Raw genomic sequence first — 24,252 nt, 5'->3', positions numbered from 1 at the left:
TTTCCACTATTGCAGGTGCTATCTTTCAAATGGTATGTTAAACAATGGCTCTGCTGGCTTTTTCCTGTTAACATATAACATAGAACATAGAATAGTACAGCACAGTACAGGCCCTTCGGCTCACAATGTTGTGCCGACCCTTAAACCCTGCCTCCCATATAACCCCCCACCTTAAATTCCTCCATATACCTGTCTAGTAGTCTCTTAAACTGCACTAGTGTATCTGCCTCCACCACTGACTCAGGCAGTGCATTCCACGCACCAACCACTCTCTTGAGTAAAAAACCTTCCTCTAATATCCCCCTTGAACTTCCCACCCCTTACCTTAAAGCCACATCCTCTTGTATTGAGCAGTGGTGCCCTGGGGAAGAGGTGCTAGCTGTCCACTCTATCTATTCCTCTTAATATCTTGTATACCTCTATCATGTGCAAAGGGACTTGGGCGTCCTCGTGCAGGATACCCTAAAGGTGAACCACCAAGTTGGATCGGCGGTAAGGAACGTGAATGCTATGTTGGCATTCATTTCAAGAGGAATAGTGTATAAGAGTAAAGGGGTGTTGATGAGGCTCTCTGGGGCATTAGTCAGACCTCATTTGGAATACTGTGTGCAGTTTTGGGCCCCCTATCTTTTAGGAAAAGGGGAGGTGCAACGAGACCTGGGTGTCATTATACACCAGTCATTGAAAGTGGGCATGCAGGTACAGCAGGCGGTGAAAAAGGCGAACGGTATGCTGGCATTTATAGCGAGAGGATTCGAGTAGAGGAGCAGGGAGGTACTACTGCAGTTGTACAAGGCCTTGGTGAGACCACACCTGGAGTATTGTGTGCAGTTTTGGTCCCCTAATCTGAGGAAAGACATCTTTGCCATAGAGGGAGTACAAAGAAGGTTCACCAGATTGATTCCTGGGATGGCAGGTCTTTCATATGAAGAAAGACTGGATGAACTGGGCTTGTACTCGTTGGAATTTAGAAGATTGAGGGGGGATCTGATTGAAACGTATAAGATCCTAAAGGGATTGGACAGGCTAGATGCGGGAAGATTGTTCCCGATGTTGGGGAGGTCCAGAACGAGGGGTCACAGTTTGAGGATAGAGGGGAAGCCTTTTAGGACCGAGATTAGGAAAAACTTCTTCACACAGAGAGTGGTGAATCTGTGGAATTCTCTGCCACAGCAAACTGTTGAGGCCAGTTCATTAGCTATGTTTAAAAGGAAGTTAGATATGGCCCTTGTGGCTACAGGGGTCAGGGGGTATGGAGGGAAGGCTGGGTTCTGAGTTGGATGATCAGCCATGATCATAATAAATGGCGGTGCAGGCTCGAAGGGCCGAATGGCCTACTCCTGCACCTATTTTCTATGTTTCTATGTTTCTATGATGTTGGAGAGAGTTCAGAGGAGATTTACGAGGATGATTCCTGGAATGCAGGGGCTAACATATGAGGAGCGTTTGTTGGCTCTTGGACTGTATTCATTAGAGTATAGAAGAATGAGAGGGGATCTCATAGAAACATTTCGAATGTTGACAGGGTTGGACAGAGTAGATGTGGAAAGGTTATTTCCCTTGGTGGGTGAGTCCAGGACAAGAGGCCATAGTCTTAGAATTACAGGGTACCCAGTTAAAACAGAGATGAGGAGAAATTTTTTTAGTCAGAGGGTCGTGGATTTGTGGAATTTGTTGCCACATACAGCCGTGGAGGCCCAATAATTGACGGTGTTTAAGGAGGAGATTGACAGGTATCTAATTAGTCAGGGTATCAAGGGATATGGGGAAAAAGCCGGAAATTGGAACTAGATGGGTGAATAGTTTAGCTCATGGGGGAGCTGCAGAGCAGACTCGATGGGCCAAATGGCCTACTTCTGCTCCTTTGTCTTGTGAAATGTTTATCATGTCTCCTCTTATCCTCCTTCTCTCCAGAGAATAAAGCCCTAGCTCTGATCATAATGCATACTTTCTAAACCAGGCAGCATCCTGGTAAATCTCCTCTGTTCCCTTTCCAATGCTTCCACATCCTTCCTATAGTGAGGCGACCAGAACTGGACACAGTACTCCAAGTGTGGCCTAACCAGAGTTTTATAGAGCTGCATCATTACCCCGCGACTCTTAAACTCTATCCCTCGACTTACGAAAGCTAACACTCCATAAGCTTTCTTAACTACCCTATCTCCCTGTGAGGCAACTTTCAGGGATCTGTGGACATGTACCCCCAGATCCCTCTGCTCCTCCACACTACCAAGTATCCTGCCATTTACTTTGTACTCTGCCTTGGAGTTTGTCCTTCCAAAGTGTACCACCTCACACTTCTCGGGGTTGAACTCCATCTGCCACTTCTCAGCCCACTTCTGCATCCTATCAATGTCTCTCTGCAATTTTTGACAATCCTCTACACTATCTACAATACCACCAACCTTTTGGATCGGGACAAGCAGAGCAACGTGGGAGCTGAATTCTGAAAGAAGGCAGTTCTTTTAAAAACTTCTTCGAGTGCAAGAAGGTCGAGACTGTGTAGGCGCGTGGCGTAGACAAGACAGCGCGGAGAGTTTAAAAAGGAAGGTTACTTCCAATGGCTTTCTTTTGGATCGGGACAAGCAGAGCGGCGTGGGAGCTGAATTCTGAAGGAAGGCAGTTTTTTAAAAAACTTCTTTGAGTGCAAGAAGGACGAGACTGCACGGGCGCATGACGTAGACAGGACAGCGCGGAGAGTTTAAAAAGGAGACCGCCCTATACAGCGGGCTGCGGAGTAAGTGGTAGCAGAGTGTAGGGCTTTGGCTTCAACAGGCTTCGGCGGTAACGGGAAGAGGCGAGAGCGAGGCACCAGCTCTTTTTGCTCCCCTTGGTGAATTGGCCCAGACAGAGGAACAGTAGAGCTCACACAGTTAACGGTACGAGCTAACGGTTTAAAAAGTTTGTGTGTTTGGCGAGGTAAGTGGGTGAGTAGACTTATTTCTCCTGTTTCATTCCTGTATAATTAGATAGCATGCCTGCAGGGTTAGTGCTTTGTTCAGGGTGTCAGATGTGGGAATCCTGGGAGACCTCCAGCCTCCCTGATGGCCACATCTGTGCCAGGTGCACTGAGATGCAGCTTCTGAGAGACGGTGTTAGGGATCTGGAGCAACAGCTTGATGACCTACTGCTTATCAGGGAAAATGAAGAGGTGATCAACAGGAGCTACAGGGAGGTAGTCATCCCTGGGCTACAGGGGTCAGAAAACTGGGTGACTGTCAGGAGAGGGAAGGAAAATGCCCGGATAGTGGAGAGCACACCTGTGGCTGCCCGCCCCCCCCCCCCGCCTACAGTAACAAGTATCTTGTTCTGGATACTGTTGAGGGGGATGACCTGACAGGGGATGCCCACGGTGACCAGGTGTCTGGCATTGAGCCTGGTGCTGTTGTGCAGGAGGGAAGGAGGGAGAGGAGGAATGTGGTAGTCATAGGGGATTCCATAGTCAGGGGAACAGACAGGAGATTCTGTGCGCCTGACAGAGATACCCGCATGGTGTGTTGCCACCCAGGTGCCAGGGAACGGGATATCTCGGATCGAGTCCAGAATATTCTGAAGGGAGAGGGCGAGCAGCCAGTTGTCTTGGTACATGTTGGTACCAATGACATAGATAGGAGAAGGGAGGAGGTCCTGAAGACAGATTTCCGGGAGTTAGGAAGGAAGCTGAGAAGCAGGACCTCCAGCGTAGTAATCTCGGGATTGCTACCTGTGCCACGTGCTAGCGAGGGCAAGAATAGTAGGATCAAGCAGATGAATGTGTGGCTGAGAGACTGGTGCAGGGGGCAGGGCTTCAGATTCTTGGATCATTGGGATCTCTTCTGGGGGAAGTATGACCTGTTCAAAACGGACAGGTTACACCTGAACCTGAAGGGGACCAATATCCTGGCAGGAAGGTTTAATAGAGCTGTTAGGGAGGGTTTAAACTAATTTGGCAGGGGGATGGGAACCAGAATGTTAGAGCGGAGGAAGGGGAAAACAGAAATAAATCTAAGATAGTGAGCAGCAAAGACATCAAGAAAGACAGGCAGGTGATGGGGCAAAATGGTAGCCATTGGGATGAGTTGCAGTGCAATCAAAGAGAAATGTACCAAATACTGGTCTTAAGGTGTTATAGTTAAATGCACGCAGCATAAGGAATAAGGTGGGTGATCTTGTCATACAGCTACAGATTGGCAGGTATGACATTGTGGCCATCACTGAGACGTGGCTAAAGGATGCATATCTCTGGGAGCTGAACGTCCAAGAATACACAGTGTATCGGAAGGATAGGAAGGTAGGCAGAGGGGGAGGTGTGGCTTTATTGGTAAGAAATGATATCAAATCATTAGAAAGAGGTGACATCGGATCGGATGGTGCAGGATCTTTATGGGTTGAGCTAAGAAATCGCAGGGGTAAAAGGACCCTGATGGCAGTTATATACAGGCCTCCAAACAGCTGCAGTGATGTGGACTCCAAATTACAAAAGGAAATAGAAAAGGATTGTCAGAAGGGCAGTGTTATGATAATTGTGGGGGATTTTAACATGCGAGTGAATTGGGAAAATCAGGTCGGCACTGGATCTCAAGAGAGAGAATTTGTAGAATGTCTGCGAGATGGCTTTTTAGAACAGCTTGTTGTTGAGCCCACTAGGGGATCGGCTGTACTGGATTGGGTATTGTGTAATGAACTGGAGGTGATTAGAGAGATTGAGGTGAAGGAACCTTTAGGAGCCAGTGATCATAACATGATTGAGTTCACTGTGAAATTATTCCAAAGAAGAAGAAATTTTCGAATGGAAAAAGGATGCAACCGTGGTTGACAAGAGAAGTCAAAGCCAAAGTTAAAGCAAAGGAGAGGGCATACAAGGAGGCAAAAATTAGTGGGAAGACAGAGGATTGGGAAGTTTTTAAAAGCTTGCAAAAGGAAATTAAGAAGGTCATTAAGAGGGAAAAGAGGAATTATGAAAGGAAGCTAGCAAATAATATCAAAAGGGATACCAAACACTTTTTCAAGTATATAAAGAGTAAAAGACAAGTGAGAGTAGATATAGGACCGATAGAAAATGATGCTGGAGAAATTGTAATGGGAGATAAGGAGATGGCGCAGGAACTGAACGAGTATTTTGCATCAGTCTACACTCATGGGTGGCAGGGAAGAGAAGTGTGCGCAGTCACAATTACGGCAGAGGAAGTACTCAGGAAGCTGAATAGTCTAAAGGTAGATAAATCTCCCGGACCAGATGGAATGCACCCGCGTGTTCTGAAGGAAGTAGCTGTGGAGATTGTGGAGGCATTAGCGATGATCTTTCAAAAATCGATAGATTCTGGCATGGTTCCAGAGGACTGGAAGATTGCAAATGTCACTCCTCTATTTAAGAAGGGGGCAAGGAAGCAAAAAGGAAATTATAGACCTGTTAGCTTGACATAGGTGGTTAGGAAATTGTTGGAGTCGATTGTCAAGGATGAGGTTACAGAGTACCTGGAGGCATATGACAAGATAGGCAGAACTCAGCATGGTTTCCTTAAAAGAAAATCCTGCCTGACAAACCTATTACAATTTTTTGAGGAAATTATCAGTAGGCTAGACAAGGGAGATGCAGTGGATGTTGTATATTCGGATTTTCAGAAGGCCTTTGACAAGGTGCCACACATGAGGCTACTTAACAAGATAAGAGCCCATGGAATTACAGGAAAGTTACAGATGTGGATAGGGCATTGGCTGATTGGCAGGAAACAGAGAGTGGGAATAAAGGGATCCTATTCTGGTTGGCTGTCGGTTACCAGTGGTGTTCCACAGGGGTCTGTGTTGGGGCCACTTCTTTTACGTTGTACATTAACGATTTGGATTATGAAATAGATGGCTTTGTGGTGAAGTTTGCTGATGATACGAAGATAGGTGGAGGGGCTGGGAGTGCTGAGGAAACAGAGTCTGCAGAGAGACTTGGGTAGATTAGAAGAATGGGCAAAGAAGTGGCAAATGAAATACAATGTTGGAAAGTGTATGGGTATGCACTTTGGCAGAAGAAATAAATGGGCAGATTATTATTTAAATAGGGAGAGAATTCAAAGTTCTGAGATGCAACGGGACTTGGGAGTCCTCCTGCAGGATACCCTTAAGGTTAATCTCCAGGGTGAGTCGGTGGTGAAGAAGGCGAATGCAATATTGGCATTCATTTCTAGAGGAATAGAGTATAGGAGCAGGGATGTGATGTTGAGGCTCTATAAGGCGCTGGTGAGACCTGACTTGGAGTACTGTGGGCAGTTTTGGTCTCCTTATTTAAGAAAGAATGTGCTGACATTGGAGAGGGTACAGAGAAGATTCACTAGAATGATTCCGGGAATGAGAGGGTTATCATACGAGGAACGTTTGTCCGCTCTTGGACTGTATTCCTTGGAGTTTAGAAGAATGAGGGGGAACCTCATAGAAACATTTTGAATGTTGAAAGGCATGGACAGAGTGGATGTGGCAAAGTTGTCTCCCATGATGGGGGAGTCTAGTACAAGAGGGCATGACTTAAGGATTGAAGGGCACCCATTCAGAACAGAGATGCGAAGAAATTTTTTTAGCCAGAGGGTGGTGAATCTATGGAATTTGTTGCCATAGGCAGCAGTGGAGGCCAAGTCATTGGGTGTATTTAAGGCAGAGATTGATAGGTATCTGAGCAGCCAGGGCATCAAAGGTTATGGTGAGAAGGTGGGGGAGTGGGACTAAATGGGAGAATGGATCAGCTCATGACAAAATGGCAGAGCAGACTCGATGGGCCGAAGGGCTGACTTCTGCTCCTTTGTCTTAAGGTCTTATGGTCTAACCTTTGTGACGTCTGCAAACTTGCCAAACCAACCTTCTACCCTGTCATCCAGGTCGTTAATAAAAATCACGAAAAGTAGAGGTCCCAGAACCGATCCTTGTGGGACACCACTAATCACAACCCTCCAATTCAAATGTACTCCCTCCACTATGACCCTCTGCTTTCTGCAGGCGAGCCAATTCTGAATCCACCTGGCCAAACCCCCCTAGATCCCATGCCTTCTGACTTTCTGAGTAAGCCTACCGTGTGGAACCTTGTCAAATGTCTTACTAAAATCCATGTAGATCACATCCACTGCACTACCCTCATCTGACCAAGCCTGGTCACCTCCTCAAAGAACTCTATCAGGCTTGTTAGACACGATCTGCCCTTCACAAAGCCATGCTGACTGTCCCTGATCAGACCATGATTCTCTAAATGCCCATAGATCCTATATCTAAGAATCTTTTCCAACAGCTTTCCCACCACAGACGTAAGGCTCACTGGTTTATAATTATCCGGACTATCCCTACTACCTTTTTTGAACAAGGGGACAACATTTGCCTCCCTCCAATCCTCTGGTACCATTCCCGTGGACAACGAGGACATAAAGATCCTAGCCAGAGGCTTAGCAATCTCTTCCCTCGCCTCGTGGAGCAGCCTGGGGGATATTCCATCAGGCCCCGGGGACTTATCCGTCCTAATGTATTTTAACAACTCCAACACCTCTTCTCCTTTAATATTAACATGCTCCAGAACATCAACCTCACTCATATTGTCCTCACCGTCATCAAGTTCCCTTTCATTGGTGAATACCAAAGAGAAGTATTTTTATGAGGACCTCGCTCACTTTTAAAGCCTCCAGGCACATCTTCCCACCTTTATCTCTAATCGGTCCGTGGATAAAAGATCTCTTGGCAAGACTTTGAAGTTGTGTTGGTGTTCTGGCCAAATATCATCCCTTAACAACATCATAAAAACTGATATTACAGTAGAGTAAATGGAGTTATGGGGTTATGAGAGAGGAACTGGCCAAACCTGATTGGATAGGAACGCAAGCAGGGATGATGGCAGAACGGCAATAACTGGAGTTTATGGGAGCAATTTGCAAGGCAGAGGATAGATACATCCCACAAAAGACGAAGTATTCTAAAAGGAGCATGATGCAACTAGCTTAGGCTGACAAGAGAAGTCAAAAGTAACATAAAAGCAACAACATAAGGTAGGGGCAAGAGGAGTGGCCATTGTGTGAGTGGACCAGTGTTAGACTGGGGAGGCATTGGCAAGAACAGGCCTGGATGATATAAGTATAGAGTGAATTTTTTCTTCTTCTTTCTTCCTCTTTATTCTTCATTATTCATCTGTTAGTGCATAGTTAGAGCAGTGAGAATGGCGCCACGGGCTGTGTTGTGTTCATTATATGAGCTATGGAAATTCTGGGAGATTTCCAGCCTCCTGGATAAACACATCTGCACCAGGTGCACTGAGCTGCAGCTCTTTCATCATCATCTTTGCAGCTCTTTACAGAATGTATTAAGGAACTGGAGTTGCAACTCAATGACCTTTGGCTCAATCGGGAAACTGAGGAGATGATAGGTAGGAGGTATAAGGAAGTAGTCACCTCTAAGTTGCAGGATGCAGGTAAATTGATGTCTGTCAGTAGAGGGATGTAAAAAGGGCATCCATCACAGAGAACACTGTGGCCATTTCTCTCAATAATGCATCACGTTTTGGATACTATTGTGATGGATGAACTACTGAGGGGATAGCCACAGTGATCGGATCTCTGGCTCCGAATCTGGTACTGTGGCTTAAAAGGGAAGGAGAGGAGAAGAGAGAGGACTGCATTAGTGATAGGGAATTCCATTGTTAGAGGAGTAGATATGAGATACTGTGGATGCGATAGAGCCACTGGGATGGTATGTTGTCTCCCAGGTTCCAGGGTCAGGGACATCGCAGATTGGGTCCATGACATTCTAAAGGGGGTGGGTGAGCAGCCAGAAGTTTTGATACATATTGGCACCAATAACATTGATAGGAAAAGCAAGGAAGTCCTGGAGAGAGAACTTAGGCAGCGAGGTAGAAAGCTGAAAAGCAGGACCTCCAGGGTAGCAATCTCTGGATTGCTGCCTGTGGGACCCACCACTGAAAATAACAATAGAATGATTTGACAGATGAATGCAGTGGGTAAGGTATCAGATTTCTGGATCATTTGGATCTCTCCTGGCTAAGGTATGACCTGTACAAAGGGGACATGTTACACTTGAACCAGAGGGGAATCAATGTCCTTGAAGGCAGATTTGCTAGAGCTGTTGGGGAGTGTTGAAACTAATTTGGCGGGGGATGGAAGCCAGAGTGATAGACAGTATGTGGTGAGACTGTCAGGAAGAACAGGCAGATGATAGAGCAAATTTACAGTCAGTGGGATGAGTTGCAGTGAAAAAGAGGGACAAGATCAAAAAGGGTGACAGATACAGGACGGAAGGTGTTTTATTTAAGTGTACGCAGTATACAGAACATGGTAGATGATCTTGTGCAGTTAGAGATTGGCAGGTGTGACATTGTGGGCATCGCTGAGTCGTTGCTGAAGCAAGATTACAGTTGGGATCTTAACATTCAAGGATGCACACTGTATTGAAAGGACAGGCAGGTAGACAGAGGGGGTGGCATTGTTCTGTTGGTAACAAATGAAATCAAAACTTTAGGAAGTGGTGACATAGGATGGGAAAGTATAAAATCTTTTTGGGTAAAGAAACTGCAAAGGTCAAAAAGTCCTGATGGGACTTATATAAAGACCTCCAAACAGTAGCCAGGATGTGGACTGCAAATTACAACAGGAGATAGAAAAGGTATGTCAAAAGGGCAATATTACAATAGACATGGGGGATTTCAACATGTGGGTACATTTGGAAAATCAGGTTGGTGTTGGATCCCAGGAGACAGAATTTGTAGCATGCCCGCAAGGTGACTTTTTAGAGCAGCTTGTGACCCTAAAATTTGCGAGGGAGAAGCTAAAGTCAGATAGAATTACAGAGGCATGAGTGAGCCACTGGCCAAAGTTGATTGGAAAGAGGCATAAGCAGGAATAATGGCAGAGCAGCAATGGCTGAAGTTTCTGGGAGAAGTTCAGAAGGTACAAGATGTATTCATACATTGTCGACGTTGATAAGGACCTCGACAGCATTATGATGGTGTCGAGACTAGCGTGTAATTTGGATTTAAGTGAGGGAGAGTTGAGCAGCGTCAGCCTCACTCTCTCTTCCCAATTCCCATCTGGATCCAGTGGCAAGACAAGAGTGGAGATGGCTGGAGATGGGACTAGGCGCAGTGGATGACCAGGACGTCTTCTGTGTCTTGTGCTCAACACATTCCACGACGCTTGCAGAGACCGCCTTCTTGACCGTTGGACCTTCCATTGGTCTCGTCCGCTTAATCCGCCAGAGTCCGTCTTCACATGCTGGGATAGACAACTCCATATCTCACCGAGGGTTTGAGACCCGTCGGCTACCCTCACCTGGTTTAGCCAGCTTGTCGAAGCCGCTGCCTGGGGTGTGGCTGCTTTTGCATGAAAATAGCTACGGGGAGCCACAGGTGAGAGCTGAGTGCCAGGTGGGGACCAAGGGTGGACTAACCGCCTTGAAAAGGACGCGACATGTTCCCCCACCAGAGGTGCTACCCCTCCCTGACTCCCCATACACCCCAATACATCCAAAAAAAAGGAAGTACTCTAAAGGCAGGATGACACAACCGTGACTGACAAGGGAAGTCAATGTCAACATAAAAGCAAAAGAGAGGGCAGGATTCCCTAAAGGTTAACTTGCAGATTGAGTCAGTGATGAGGAAGGCAAATGCAATATTAGCATTCATTTCAAGAGAACTAGAGTATAAAAGCAAGGATGTAATGCTGAGGCTTTAAAAGGCTCTGCTGAGGCCTCACTTGGAATATTCTGAGCAATTGAGGACCCCTTATTTAAGAAGTGATGTGCTGACATTGGAGAAGGTTCAGAAGAGACTAACAAGAACAATTCCAGGAATGAAAGGCTTATTCTATAAAGAGTAATTGTTGGCTCTGAGCCTTTACTTACTGGAATTTAGAAGAACATGAGATCTCATTGAAGCCTATCGAATTTTGAAAGGCTGAGATCAGTATTTCCTAACCTCCTTTATGCCAACACCCCTCTAAAACACTTTCATACTTCCCAATGCCCTCAAAAGCACATTCATACTTGCCAGCATTTCTCTTTAGGCACAATATACTTTCTGCCACCCCCCTAGTGTAACAAATATGTCTACCATATGCTAACATGAGAAAAATGATGCTGCTTCAAATTTTTATTTGTCTTTCAACCTAGCTTACACAGTACCTGTGCGCTGTATAGCAACTTCAATATCAATGTGATCCTTGAGCCTGATGGTTTTTAGCAGGAGTTGAAATACCTGGTTCAAGTTGTGACAGCAAAAGCCACGTGTAACAATGTACAACCAGTTTCTGTTTCTTGTGAGTACAGGTGTCCCCCGCTTTTCGAACGTTCACTTTACGAAACCTCACTGTTACGAAAGACCTACATTAGTACCCTGTTTTCGCTAACAGAAGGTGTTTTCACTGTTACGAAAAAAATCAGTGCACGATAAAAAATCAGCGCGCGAAAAAATCAGCACGCAGTAAAAGGCAGCGCGCGCCCTGAGCAGCCGCTCTCCCCCGGGTTCAGAGCTGCATTCTCGCCAGCATTGCTTAAACACATGCCTGTGAGCAGCCGTTATCAAAATGAGTTCTAAGGTGTCGGAAAAGCCTGAAAGAGCTTGTAAGGGTGTTACACTTAGCGTAAAACTAGACATAATTAAGCCTTTTGATCGTGGTGAACGAAGTAAGGATAAAGTGAGTTTGGCTTGTGGAAGTTGACGAATATGATGTTGAAGAGGTTTTGGCATCCCATGACCAAGAACTGACAGATGAAGAGCTGATGCAATTGGAAGAGCAAAGGATAACAATCGAAACCGAATGCAGTAACGAAAGTGAAGCAACTGTGTGAGATTTTCGCTGCAATGATAAAGTACGACTTTAATTTTGAAAGGGTATGTCGGTTTAGGGCATATTTGCAGGATGGTTTGAGTGCGTACAAAGAACTGTATGATAGAAAAATGCACGAGGCTCAGCAGTCAAGCAAGCCTTCCACATCAGCTACAGCAGACGACGAACCTCGACCTTCGACATCGAGGTGGGCGGTCATAGGAGAAGATGAGCTGCCTGCTCTAATGGAAACAGATGACGAGATGACACCCCAGTGTCCCACCACCCCAACACCTAGGCCGCGGACAAATACTGATTCGCGGAGAATGCAGCGGTAGCCGGGGGGCACACAGCACATCTTAAAGAAAAAAGCCGAAATAAACATGCTAATTAATTAGGTGTCACCTGACACGTAATTAATTAGCATGTTTATTTTGGCTTTTTTCTTAAAGATGTGCCGGATGCGTCCCGGCTACCGCTGTACCCTTGCATGCTTCGCGGATCAGTATTGGTTCGCTGCCCGGAGGGTGGGGGCCACTGCATCACCCCAATCTGTGACGACTCAGCCTAACACACCATTATCAGTGTGCTCGGCGCTGTCCCAATTCTGGTAAGTGATACTACTCTGTACACACATTATTTCTACTTTATATCGGCTGTGTATTTTTACATGTTATTTGGTATGATTTGGCAGTTTCATAGCTTGAAGGTCACTGGAGAGAGTGTTTTTGCCAACAGCACTTGCGTGAGATTTTCGCTCGGGAGAACAGTGCCGGCAATGATTGTGGAAAAGTATTTCTACTTTATATAGGCTGTGTATTTATCATATCATTCCTGCTTTTACTATATGTTACTGTTATTTTAGGTTTTATGTGTTATTTGGCACGATTTGGTAGGTTATTTTTGGATCTGCGAACATTCGCAAAATTTTCCCATATAAATAAATGGTAATTGCTTCTTTGCTTTACGACATGTCGGCTTACGAACCGTTTCATAGGAACGCTCTACCTTCGGATGGCAGGGGAAACCTGTATGTGGTTCACTGCACTAAAGACTCTTTCAACAAGGTAGGAGGAAGGAAATGCAATGAAGAGCAGATTGGCTTTTCTCCAAAGACCAGGAAACTCCATATGACCGTATAGCCAATATCACAAAAGCCAACATTTTTGAAAAGCATTTTTGCTTTTTTATCATTCTGAATTTCAATAACTTCTTGCAAGCTCTCTTCCTGTTCTTCCACCTTGTAAGGAAATGGGTTAATTACCCAGTCTGAAATTCCCAGATCATTCAAATCCTTGAATTGATTCTGAAAATCCTTCTTCAGTGACTGCAGGTGTAAGTGGTACTTTTGCAAATCACTGTCTGTGAAAGAGAGTGCCGTATGTTCCATGCAGGGAAACTGTGAGAACATTCTTCTTCCAATGTTTTGCTTATATATTACTAGTTTTCTGATAAAAGTGGACACTGCACTTTTTGCCTGAAATTGAAATTCTCACCCTACAGTTTCGTATTTATAATGCTCATTTTGTCATACAGATCGGCAAGGTATGCCGCATCTCCACGTAGAAGTTCAATCTTGTTTCCCAAGCTCTTGTCGACTTTGAGCAAAAGTTCAACCACAGTGTCAAAAATATCAAATAAACGTTTTAAGCAGCAACCTTTTGATAGCCAATGCACTTCAGTGTGAAGAAGCAAATGTTCAAACTCTTCATAGTTATCTTGGCATAACTGGCGAAATAATCTGCAATTTAGTGGATGAGGTTTAATTTTGTTAATAGCAGATATTACTTAAGTCATGCTTGAAAAAAGTCACTGGCTGAGGTTTTTGGCTGCGAGATGTTGATGATGAATTACGCAATGGATTGCAAACAGAGTTGGAATTTCTTTTTTATATAAATTACCAGCATGGTGAACTGTCATATGTAATTCTCCATTTGTTGCACAAGAAATCATGTTTCTAATCAGAATACATTTATTCTCAATATATATTTTGAGCTCATTATAGATTGATTCTCCGATGATGATTGTTTTTAACTTCTTACCAAGGAGAATCTTTTCGTAAACTTTTCAATTTTTGATAAACCATACATATGCCATTAGCAATGCCTCATTGTCTCGCACAGTTGACTCATCCAGTTGTATCCCAAATTCTGTTTTTTGTGGCTCTGTTCATAGTTGATACTCAATGTCTTCACACATTTTGTCAATATGATGAGCTACAGAGTTATTACTAAGGAGAATTGGTATCCATTTTGAGAACTGTAGTGAGCGCTTCTGATACAATAGGCATTATTAATCTTTCACCAATTGTATGATATTTTCCACACTTTGCTATTATCTTGGAAATGTTACAAGAGGCAATGAGACCACTATCAAGGACATTTTTAGCTTTCTTGGCAAATGACTCAAGTGTGGAATGCTTTTCAAATGGTTCTTTCATCTTCTGGTACTGAGTAATAACATAAGTAGCCTTTTCAGGGTGTCTTTTACGGAAGTGTTCCTGCAAAATTAATGGTTTCATGGCTTCATTAGACATTACTATAAACACATGGGTGTCGCTGATCTGACAAGAATGGAATAAAACCATGCTCCAGGTATGTAACATTGTATGAACGCACTTTCTGTAGTTTCTGTTTTGTAGCAGGATTAGAATTCGAGTCTTCACTGCCTTCAGACTCATAAAGATCGCGCCTACATATTTATCCATCATTAATGTGGCTAAATTAAAATTAAAAATTAACACAAACTATCAGATGTTGACAACGGCAGCAAGTTGACATGGATGGAATGATGGTAGGAGAATGGGGTTGAGAGGGAAATGAATCAGCCATCATGAAATGGAAGAGCAGACTCGATGAACTAAATGGCCTAATTCTGCTTTTATGTCTTAAGGCCTTAAAAGAGAGGGCTTGTAATATTGCAAAAGTTAGTGGGAAGTTAGAGGATTGGGAAGCTTTTTAAAGCCAACAGAAGCAACTAAAAATGACATAAGGTGAGAAAAGATGAAATTTGAAAGTAGGCTAGCCAATAATTTAAAAGGGGACACAAAAGTTTTTTTAACCATATAAAGAGTAAAAGAGAGGTGAGGGTGGATATCAGCCCACTGGAAAATGAAATTGCGGAAATAGTAATGGGGGAGCAAAGAAATGGTGAATGAAATTTTGTAAACGCAAACACGAGGAAATCTGTAGATGCTGGAAATTCAAGTAACACACATAAAAAATGCTGGTGAACGCAGCAGGCCAGGAAGCATCTCTAAGAACAGTCGACGTTTCAGGCCAAGACCCTTCATCAGGTCTAACTGAAGGAAGAGATGGTAAGAGATTTGAAAGTGGGAGGGGGAGATCTGAAATGATAGGAGAAGACAGGAGGGGGAGGGATGGAGCTGAGAGCTGGAAAGTTGATTGGCAAAAGGGATACGAGGCTGGAGAAGGGAGAGGATCATGGGACGGGAGGCCTAGGGAGAAAGAAAGGTGGGGGGAAGCCCAGAGGATGGGCAAGGAGTTATAGTGAGAGGGACAGAGGGAGAAAAAAGAGAGGAAAAAAAGGAAAAGAAAAAAAAATAATAATAAACAAATAAATAAGGGATGGGGTATGAAAGGGAGGTGGAGCACAAGTGCTACCCATGCCCTTACACTTCCTCCCTCACCACCATTCAGGACCCCAGACAGTCCTTCCAGGTGAGGCAACACTTCACCTGTGAGTCGGCTGGGGTGATATACTGCGTCCGGTGCTCCCGATGTGGCCTTCTATATATTGGCGAGACCCGACGCAGACTGGGAGACCGCTTTGCTGAACACCTACACTCTGTCCGCCAGAGAAAGCAGGATCTCCCAGTAGCCACACATTTTAATTCCACGTCCCATTCCCATTCTGACATGTCTATCCATGGCCTCCTCTACTGTAAAGCTGAAGCCACACTCAGGTTGGAGGAACAACACCTTATATTCCGTCTGGGTAGCCTCCAACCTGATGGCATGAACATTGACTTCTCTAACTTCCGTTAATGCCCCACCTCCCCTTCGAACCCCATCCCTTATTTATTTATTTATTATTTATATAATTTTTCCTGCTTTTTACTCTCTCTCTTTTTTCTCCCTCTGTCCCTCTCACTATAACTCCTTGCCTGCTCTTCATCCTCTTGGCTCCCCTCCCCCTCCCTCTTTCTTTCTCCCTAGGCCTCCCGTCCATGATCCTCTCCCTTCTCCAGCCTCGTATCCCTTTTGCTAATCAACTTTCCAGCTCTTAGCTCCATCCCTCCCCCTCCAGTCTTCTCCTATCATTTCAGATCTTCCCCTTCCACTTTCAAATCTCTTACTATCTCTTCTTTCAGTTACTCCTGACGAAGGATCTCGGCCTGAGATGTCGACTGTACCTCTTCCTATAGATGCTGCCTGGCCTGCTGCATTCACCAGCATTTTTTATGTGTGTTGAGTGAAAGTTTGTGTCAGGCTTCACTGTGGAAGACACTAGGTGTATGCCAGAATTTCAAGGATGCCTCTGGAAGAAGTGAATATGGTTGCTATTACTTATGAAGAAGGTGCTTGGGAAGCTGAAAGGTCTGAAGGTAGGTGTCATCTGGACCAGATGGACTACACATCAGGGTCTGAAAGGTGTAGCTGAAGACTTTGTGGAGGCATCGGTAGTGATCTTTCAAGAACCATTACATTCTGGAATGGTTCCAGAGAATTAGAAAATTGCAGACGTCAAACCCTGTTTAAGAAGGGAGGGAGGCAGAATAAAGGAAATTGTAGGCCAGGCAGCCTGACTTCTGTGATAAGATATTGGAATCCATTATTAAGCATGAATTTTCAGGGAATTTGGAGGCATATGATAAAATAGGCCAAAGTCAGCATGGTTTCCTTAAGGGGAAATATTGTCTGATAAACTGCTGGAAAATAACAGGCAACATAGACAAAGGAGAGTTAGTGGATGTTGTTTACATGGATTTTCAGAAGGCCTTTGACAAGGTACCACACTAGCTATGTTTCACAGAGGGCAGTGTTGGGACGCTTGTTTTCTCATTATACGTCAATGATTTGGATGACAGAATTGATGTCTTTGTGGGTAAGTTTGCAGATGATACAATGGTAAGTGGAGGGGCAGGTAGTGTTGAAGAAGCAGGGAGTCTATAGAAGGACTTAGACAGATTAGGAGAATGGGCAAAGAAGTGGAAAATGGAACTTAGTGTAGGGAAGTGTATGATTATGCACTTTGGTAGAAGGAAGAAGGCCTAGTCAATTTTTTAAATGGGGAGAAAATTCAAAAATCAGAGGTGCAAGGGGACTTGGGAGTCCTTGTGCAGGATATGCAATGATAATATTTATTTTGTGAGGATTAGAATATAAAAGCAAAGTTGCAATGCTAAAACTTTATTAGGCATTGGTCATATTGCACTTGGAGTATTGTGAGCAGTTTTGTACCCCTAATCTAAGAAATGATATGCTGACATTGTAAAGGGTCCAGAGGAGGTTCCCAAGATATTCCAGGCCTGAAAGGGTTAATATATGATTTACTTTTTATGGCTCTGACCCTGTTCTTGCTGGAGTTTAGAAGAATTAGGGGGGATCTCATTGAAATCTATTGAATATAGAAAAACCTGTTTAGAGTGGATATGCAGAGGCTGCTTGTTGAGGTGGGGGGGTCTATCACCAGAGTGTACAGCCTCAGAATAGAGGGACGTCCATTTAGAACAGAGATGAGGAAGAATTTCTTTAGCTGGAGAGTGGTGAATCTGTGGAATTCATTGACACAGCTATGGAGGCCAAGTCATTGGGGATATTTAAAGCAGAGGTTGATATCTTGATTAGTCAGGGCATCAAAGATTATGGAGAGAAGACAGGAGAATGGAGTTGAGAACAATAATAAATTGACCATGATGGAATGGTCAAACAGTCTTGATGGGCTGAATGGCCTCATTCTGCTCCTATATCTTTAGTCTTGTAATCTGGTTACGTTTCTGTATAAAGTAGTGATGTCATCCTGTTGTGGTCTATGAAGTGACTAGCAACCATGTGGAGGCTGAGGACTCACCTGATAGAAACTTATAAAATTATGTGAGGCATTGACTGAGTAGATGGTCTTTTTCCCAGGGTAGAAAATGCTAGAGGGAATAGGTTTAAGTTGAGGGGGGGGAAGCTTAAGTAAGTTTGCGAGACAAGTTGTGAGTACAGATGTGTTCCTGACATTTCTTTGTTTCTGTGTATCTATTGGCCTCTGTTAAACACTCATCTACGTTAAACATGAATTCCGTTTCTCTCTCCACAAGCGTACAATACTGAGTGTTTCTAGTATCTTTTCTTTACATTTCAGATTCCAAGTACCTGCAGTTCTTTGAGTATTAATGGACAATTAATGCAGGTTGATTTTAATGAATTTGCATGGCTCCTGGAAGTATTTTTGTTGTGTAATTAATATTTCAGTAATATTTGAATAATGTAAGTGTATTGTTTAATTGAGCATTCTTTGTTTAAATAATTCATTTTCGGTTATATGTTATAATAGCTGAATGGCATATGTCATCCCACTACTATGTCATAACTCAAAGTAAAAGCAAACTTTGACATGTATTCTTGGTTCCATGTTTTTGCTGTCAATTAGTTTTATCATTTGGAGTTACAAAATGAACAATTTCCAATGAATGTATATTAATGCAAAAAACATTGGGAATAACATCCACTGAACACCAAGTTATTGCACAAGATTGATGCATAAAAACTTTATATTGCAGCAAAATGGTGTTGGTACTCGACATAGTCCTATTTTAGTTTATGCACAAATTAATTTCCAGACTACAAAGTCTGACGACTTAAGCATTAAATGTCAATATCTTTGTTTTTCTTTAACAAGATAACTGGCCAAGGAAGATTGAAAGAAATATTACAGGTTATTTTAAAACAGCCCTCGAAATGTAAAATCCTGGCATGGGTTGCAATCAGGGCTGCAAATCAGGTTGGTATTAATATTCCTTACAGTATTTTATTCTTTTGCATAGTGTATAACGGATACAGTCATTGATGACAAATGAAATGTGGTCTAACAAAGATAGAATGATAATATTGGGGGCTGCTTTCTAATAGGATGGATATGTTTGGTCCATGTGCAGAAAAGCCAGGAAATTGGAAAGCATGAAGAAACCTGAGGTGAAGGAAATGCACAGTGGCAGAAATTATAGTCAGGCATTTAACAGAATGGGATTGAAACAAGTACTTTTCAGCTAAAGTAACGAAACATGTAGAGGAATAGATAATGCTGTACATGGCATTAATTTACAATCAGCAATTCTACAAGTGGCATTTTGAAGTCTATTCACAGTAAATTTAAATAATACAGACATAGAACGTAGAAATCTACAGCACATTACAGGCTCTTCAGCCCACAATGTTGTGCCGACCATGCAACCCACTCTAGAAACTGCCTAGAATTTCCCTACCACATAGCCCTCTATTTTTCTAAGCTCCGGGTACCTATCTAAGAGTCTCTTAAAAGACACTATTGTATCTGTCTCTGTCACCATCATTGGCTGTGCCTGCCACACAGCCACCACTCTGTGTGAAAAACCTACTTATGATATCCCCTCTATACCTACTTCCAAGAACCTTAAAACTATGCCCCCTCATGTTAGCCATTTCAGCTCTAGGTAAAAGCCTCTGGCTATCCACATGAATAATGCCTCCCATCATCTTATACACCTCTATCAGTCACCTCTCATCTTCCATTGCTCCAAGGAGAAAAGACCAAGTTCACTTAACCTATTCTCATAAGGCATGTTCTCCAGTCCAAGCAACATCCTCATAAATATCCTCTGCACTCTCTCTATTATTATCCACATCCTTCCTGTAGTGAGGTGACCAGAACTAACCTACCAAAATGAACAACTTCACTCTTATCTGGGTTGAACTCCATTTGCCACTTTTCAGCTCAGTTCTTTATCCTATCGTTGTCCTGCTGATAACCCTCCAGACTATCCACAGCACTCCCAACTTTTGTGTCATCAGCAAATTTACTAACCCACCCTTCTACTTCCTCATCCAGGTCATTTATAAAAATCACAAAGAGGAGGAGTCCCAGAACAGATCCCCATGGGACACCACTTGTCATCATCCTCCATGCAGAATATGAACTATCAACAACCACCCTTTGCCTTCTCTGGGCAAGTCAATTCTGGATCTCCTTGGATCCCATGTCTCCTTTCTTTCTGAATGAGCCTTGCATGGGGAACCTTATCAAATGCCTTACTGAAATCCACATACACTACATCCACTGCTCTACCTTCATCAATGTGTTTTGTTACATACTCAAAGAATTCAATCAGCCTCTTAAGGCATAATCTGCCCTTGACAAAGCCATGCTGACTATCTCTAATCAGATTATGTCTCTACAAATGCTCATAAATCCTGCCTCTCAGAATCTTGTCTAACAACTTGCCCACCACTGAAGTAAGACTCAATGGTCTGTAATTTCCTGGGTTATCTCTACCCCCTTTCTTGAACAAGGGAACAACATTTGCAACCTTCCAATCCTCTGGTACTTCTCCCATCCCTATTGATGATGCAAAGATTATTGCCAGAGGCTCAGCAATCTCCTCCTCACTTCCTACAGTAGCTTGGGTATATCTTGTCTGGATCTGGCGACTTATCTAACTTAATGCTTTTCAAAAGCTCCAGCACGTCCTCTTTCTTAATGTCTATATGCCTAAGCATTTGAAATAAGCAGCTAGTCAAAGACCTTATATCTGTAGTGCTGCTTTGGGAGCAGACTAGTAATCTAGAAGTCATTAATGAAAATCCTATCATCACAGTTTAAATCTGGAATTTGTACAATATTCTAATAATGATGACCATTAAAACTGCCAGTGTAACAACCATCTTCTTCCTTATGGCCTTTGGATAAAGTCGGGATGGAGAGATGGGGGAGATTACAATGCATCAACTGTTTATTCATTTCCTTAGATGCTACCTGCTTGCTGAGTTCTCCCAGCAGTTTGCATGTGTTGCTTTGGATTTCCATTACCTGCGGAATTTCCATGTTTGTAATGTTTACCTAGTTTGTCCTGAATGTGATTCCAAACTAACCCCTTGTGGTTGAGTTCTAACTGGCCTGTTAGCACTATGTTTGAATAAAAATGGACTACTGCTCCCCACAATCTTCTCAAGGGCAGATAGGGATAAACAATAAATGTTGGCTTTCTGAGTGATGTTGAAATTGTGGAAAATGAATATTTTTTTTTTAAAAATTGATCTAGTAATCAAGAAGACAATGTAACAATTAGAATAAGAGAATAGGAGTAGAAGATGATCTATGAGATGTGGAATTGCACACAGATGAGGACTCCAGCAGCTGGAGGTCTTTGACATATATGACATTTCTTATTGCATTTGAGACTTGCATGTTTGTCTAAGCATGCCTGAACTCCCAGACTTTGGAGTCACAGGGTTGTACAAAACAGCAACAGGCTTTTAATCCAACTCATCCATGCCAATTGTGATGCCAATCCATACTAATCCCATTTGTCTGCATTTGGCCCATATCCCTCTACTCCCTTTCTGTCTAAAGGTTTTTTTCCGCCTTCTTTGACACCTTGTTCTATGTAATCACCATCCTCTGTGTGAAAAAACCCTCAGATCCCCCATGATCTGCCCTCTCACCTTAATCCCCCCTAGTTTTTTTCTGCCCTTCTGAGAAAGAGCCTGTAACTATTTAACACTTCTAAGCCCAGCATGAATTTATAGATTGCTTTCAGATTTCCCCTCAGCCTCCCACATTTCAGTGAGAATAAACCCTGACTGCAATTACCCCTCCTTATAACTGCAGCTTTGCATTCCAGACAAAACCCTGATGAATCTCTTCCATACTCTCTCTGTTGCTGCCACATCCTTCCTATAGTGTAGTGACCAGAACTGTACACAATACTCTGTGTGGGGTTTAACCAATTTTTACTACAACTATAACATGAAGTTTCAACTCATGCGCTCAACATCTTAGCCTCTGAATACTAATAGGAAATATTCATTTCGGATCCAGCTCATGTCCCCTGGCTCTCCACACATAGATTTCTATATTGCTCTGAGTTAACCTTTTGCTTCTGATAAACTTATGAAATGGTTCAGGTTTCTGCTTAATCCTGCTTACCAGGTATTTCTTTGTTTTGCCCTCCTAACTATGTTCCTAAATTCTCTCCTACTTTCCCTATAAACCAAATATAAAAGAAATAGATGCCTATACTGGCATAAGCTTCCTCCTTCTTTCTGATGAAACATTCAGGCTACTCTTTTGTTTGAACAGGTAATCCCATTGAAAAATTGAGGCTGTTTAACAGAAGTTCCTGCTTATCATCCTCTCAGCTATCTCCCCTTTCGCTCTCCCTTACCAATTTCCTTGTATGGAGAAACCTACAAAAAGTAGTGGATTTTGAGTACATTGCAGGAAAGCAACATCCACCATCCAGGACATTGCTCTTCTTGCTGCTACCATCAGGGGGAAGGTACAGGAGCCTCAGGACCCACACTGCTAGGTTCAGGAACACATATTACCCCTCAAACATCAGGCTCTTGAACCAGAGGGCATAACTTCACTCACCCATCACTGAACTCTTCCCAACAGCCTAAAAACTCACTTTCAATGACTCTTCATCTCTTGATTTTGATATTTATAGCTAGTTTATTAATTATTATTATTTCATTTTCCCTCTTTCTTTTGTATTCATTCAATTTGTTGGTTTTTTTGCACATTGTTGTCTTGTTGGGTACAGCCTTTCATTGATTCTATTATGTTTCTTGTACTTACTGTGATTGCCCTCAGGAAAATGAATCTCTGGGTTGTACATGGTGACATATATGTATTTCAATAATAAATTTACTTTGAACATTGAACTTACAACCTGCCTCTGTTCCCAACTCCACTCCTCTCCCCTCCCTTCCTCAGTCCACCAATCAACTCCTGGACCCATCTTACCCCTTCCCTTCTCTTTATATTGGCGATCTTCCCACTTCCTTGTTAATCCCGATGCAGCTTTCAACTTGAATATTGACAATTCCTTTCCTCACTGAGTTCCTCCAGCAGATTGGTTGGTTCTCCAGTTTCCAGTATCTGCAATCTTTTATATTTAGTTTGCTGAAAGTAAAATAATTTATTTAAAAATAACACAATTTAATTCTCAAGAAAGGATAAGGTGAGCAGTATTTTAATTTAGAAAAGTTCCATCAATCTGTAAAATAATAAACTCTGTTCTTCTCCACAAATATCATTTATTGTATAGGCCAACTGTATCCTGCACAGTTCCAAGAAACTAACAAGGGACAATTCAGTTAGGGAAGAAGACATGGTAAATATTGTCCAAAATGAATTGCATGAGTTTATACTTCTGGACATTTTAGCATCACATCAAGATTACCAAACTGGTGAGAATTTCCATATGCTCTCTGTCTGAACGTAATTACAATGCACAAATACAGTCTGATTTGATTTGCTGTGTATTATTTACTATGATGCTTCACGTAATAGGAAAGTCAGTATCTTTTTTTCAAAATGGATTAATACATTTTCAGAATTGTTGCTGCTGATCAGACCTACAATCTATGAATGCCATTATCTTTCTTTGACAAGGGCAGATGAGTACAGTGCTCCTGAAAATGTGTAAGTTGTTTGAACACATCCACTCACATGTGTTTTCTGTCACTTCGGGTGGAAAATCCCAGAAGTTATGTGAAAACAGATGGCTCCTAAAGAGTTTCCTTGCTTTGTTGACTGTGTTTCCTCAAGACATTGATGGAATGCAAATCCGATTTTCATTCGATTTTCACTTCTAACCTGGAAACTCAATATGTTGCACTTACAGTCATCAATCCTGAAAGACTGTGTTAGGGATCTGGAGCTGCGGCTCGATGGCCTACAGCTTATTAGGGAGAGTGAACAGGAGATAGAGAGGAGCTACAGGGAGATAGTCACCCTGAGGCTGCAGGAGTTAGATAAGTGAGTGATGGTCAGGGAAGCGAGGGAAAGAGGACAGAGGACAACCACGGCGATTGAGTCTCTGGCACTGAACCTGATTTCGTGGTGCAGAAGGCAAAGAGGAAGATGAAGAATACGGTAGTCATTGGGGATTCCAGAGTGAGGGAAACAGACATGAGGTTCTGTCAGCCTGATAGAGATACCCGTATGGTGTGTTGCCTCCCAGGTGCCAGGGTATGGGATGTCTTGGATTGGGTGCAGAGTAATCTGAAGGGAGAGGGTGAACAACCAGAAGTCTTGGTACTAATGACGTAGTTAGAAAAAGGGAGGAGGTCCTGAAGAAAGAATTCAGGGAGTTGGGTAGGAAGCGAAGCTGAAATGCAGGAGCTCTAGGTAGTAATCTCAGGAGTGCTGCCTGTGCCACGTGCTAGCGAGTGCAAGAATAGCACGATCAGGCATTTTAATGAGTGGCTGAGAGACTGGTGTAGGGGGCAGGGCTTCAGATTCCTGGGTCACTGGGGCCTCTTCTGGG

At 43.1% G+C, this 24,252-nt stretch overlaps 1 protein-coding gene across 1 annotated transcript in view; it reads left to right on the top strand.

Moving 5' to 3' along the window:
- LOC134359153 (cilia- and flagella-associated protein 54-like) overlaps window positions 1-24,252 on the top strand; it is a 510,505-nt gene that overhangs the window by 423,327 nt on the left and 62,926 nt on the right. The window contains exons 61-62 of the mRNA XM_063072102.1: window positions 18,621-18,722; window positions 23,029-23,170. Of these exons, the coding sequence (XP_062928172.1) occupies window positions 18,621-18,722; window positions 23,029-23,170 (244 nt within the window). The remainder of the gene's footprint in view (window positions 1-18,620; window positions 18,723-23,028; window positions 23,171-24,252) is intronic.

This window comes from Mobula hypostoma, chromosome 20 (assembly GCF_963921235.1).
Source record: "Mobula hypostoma chromosome 20, sMobHyp1.1, whole genome shotgun sequence".
Lineage (NCBI taxonomy): Eukaryota > Metazoa > Chordata > Chondrichthyes > Myliobatiformes > Myliobatidae > Mobula > Mobula hypostoma.
This window is presented reverse-complemented; position numbering and strand designations above follow the sequence as displayed.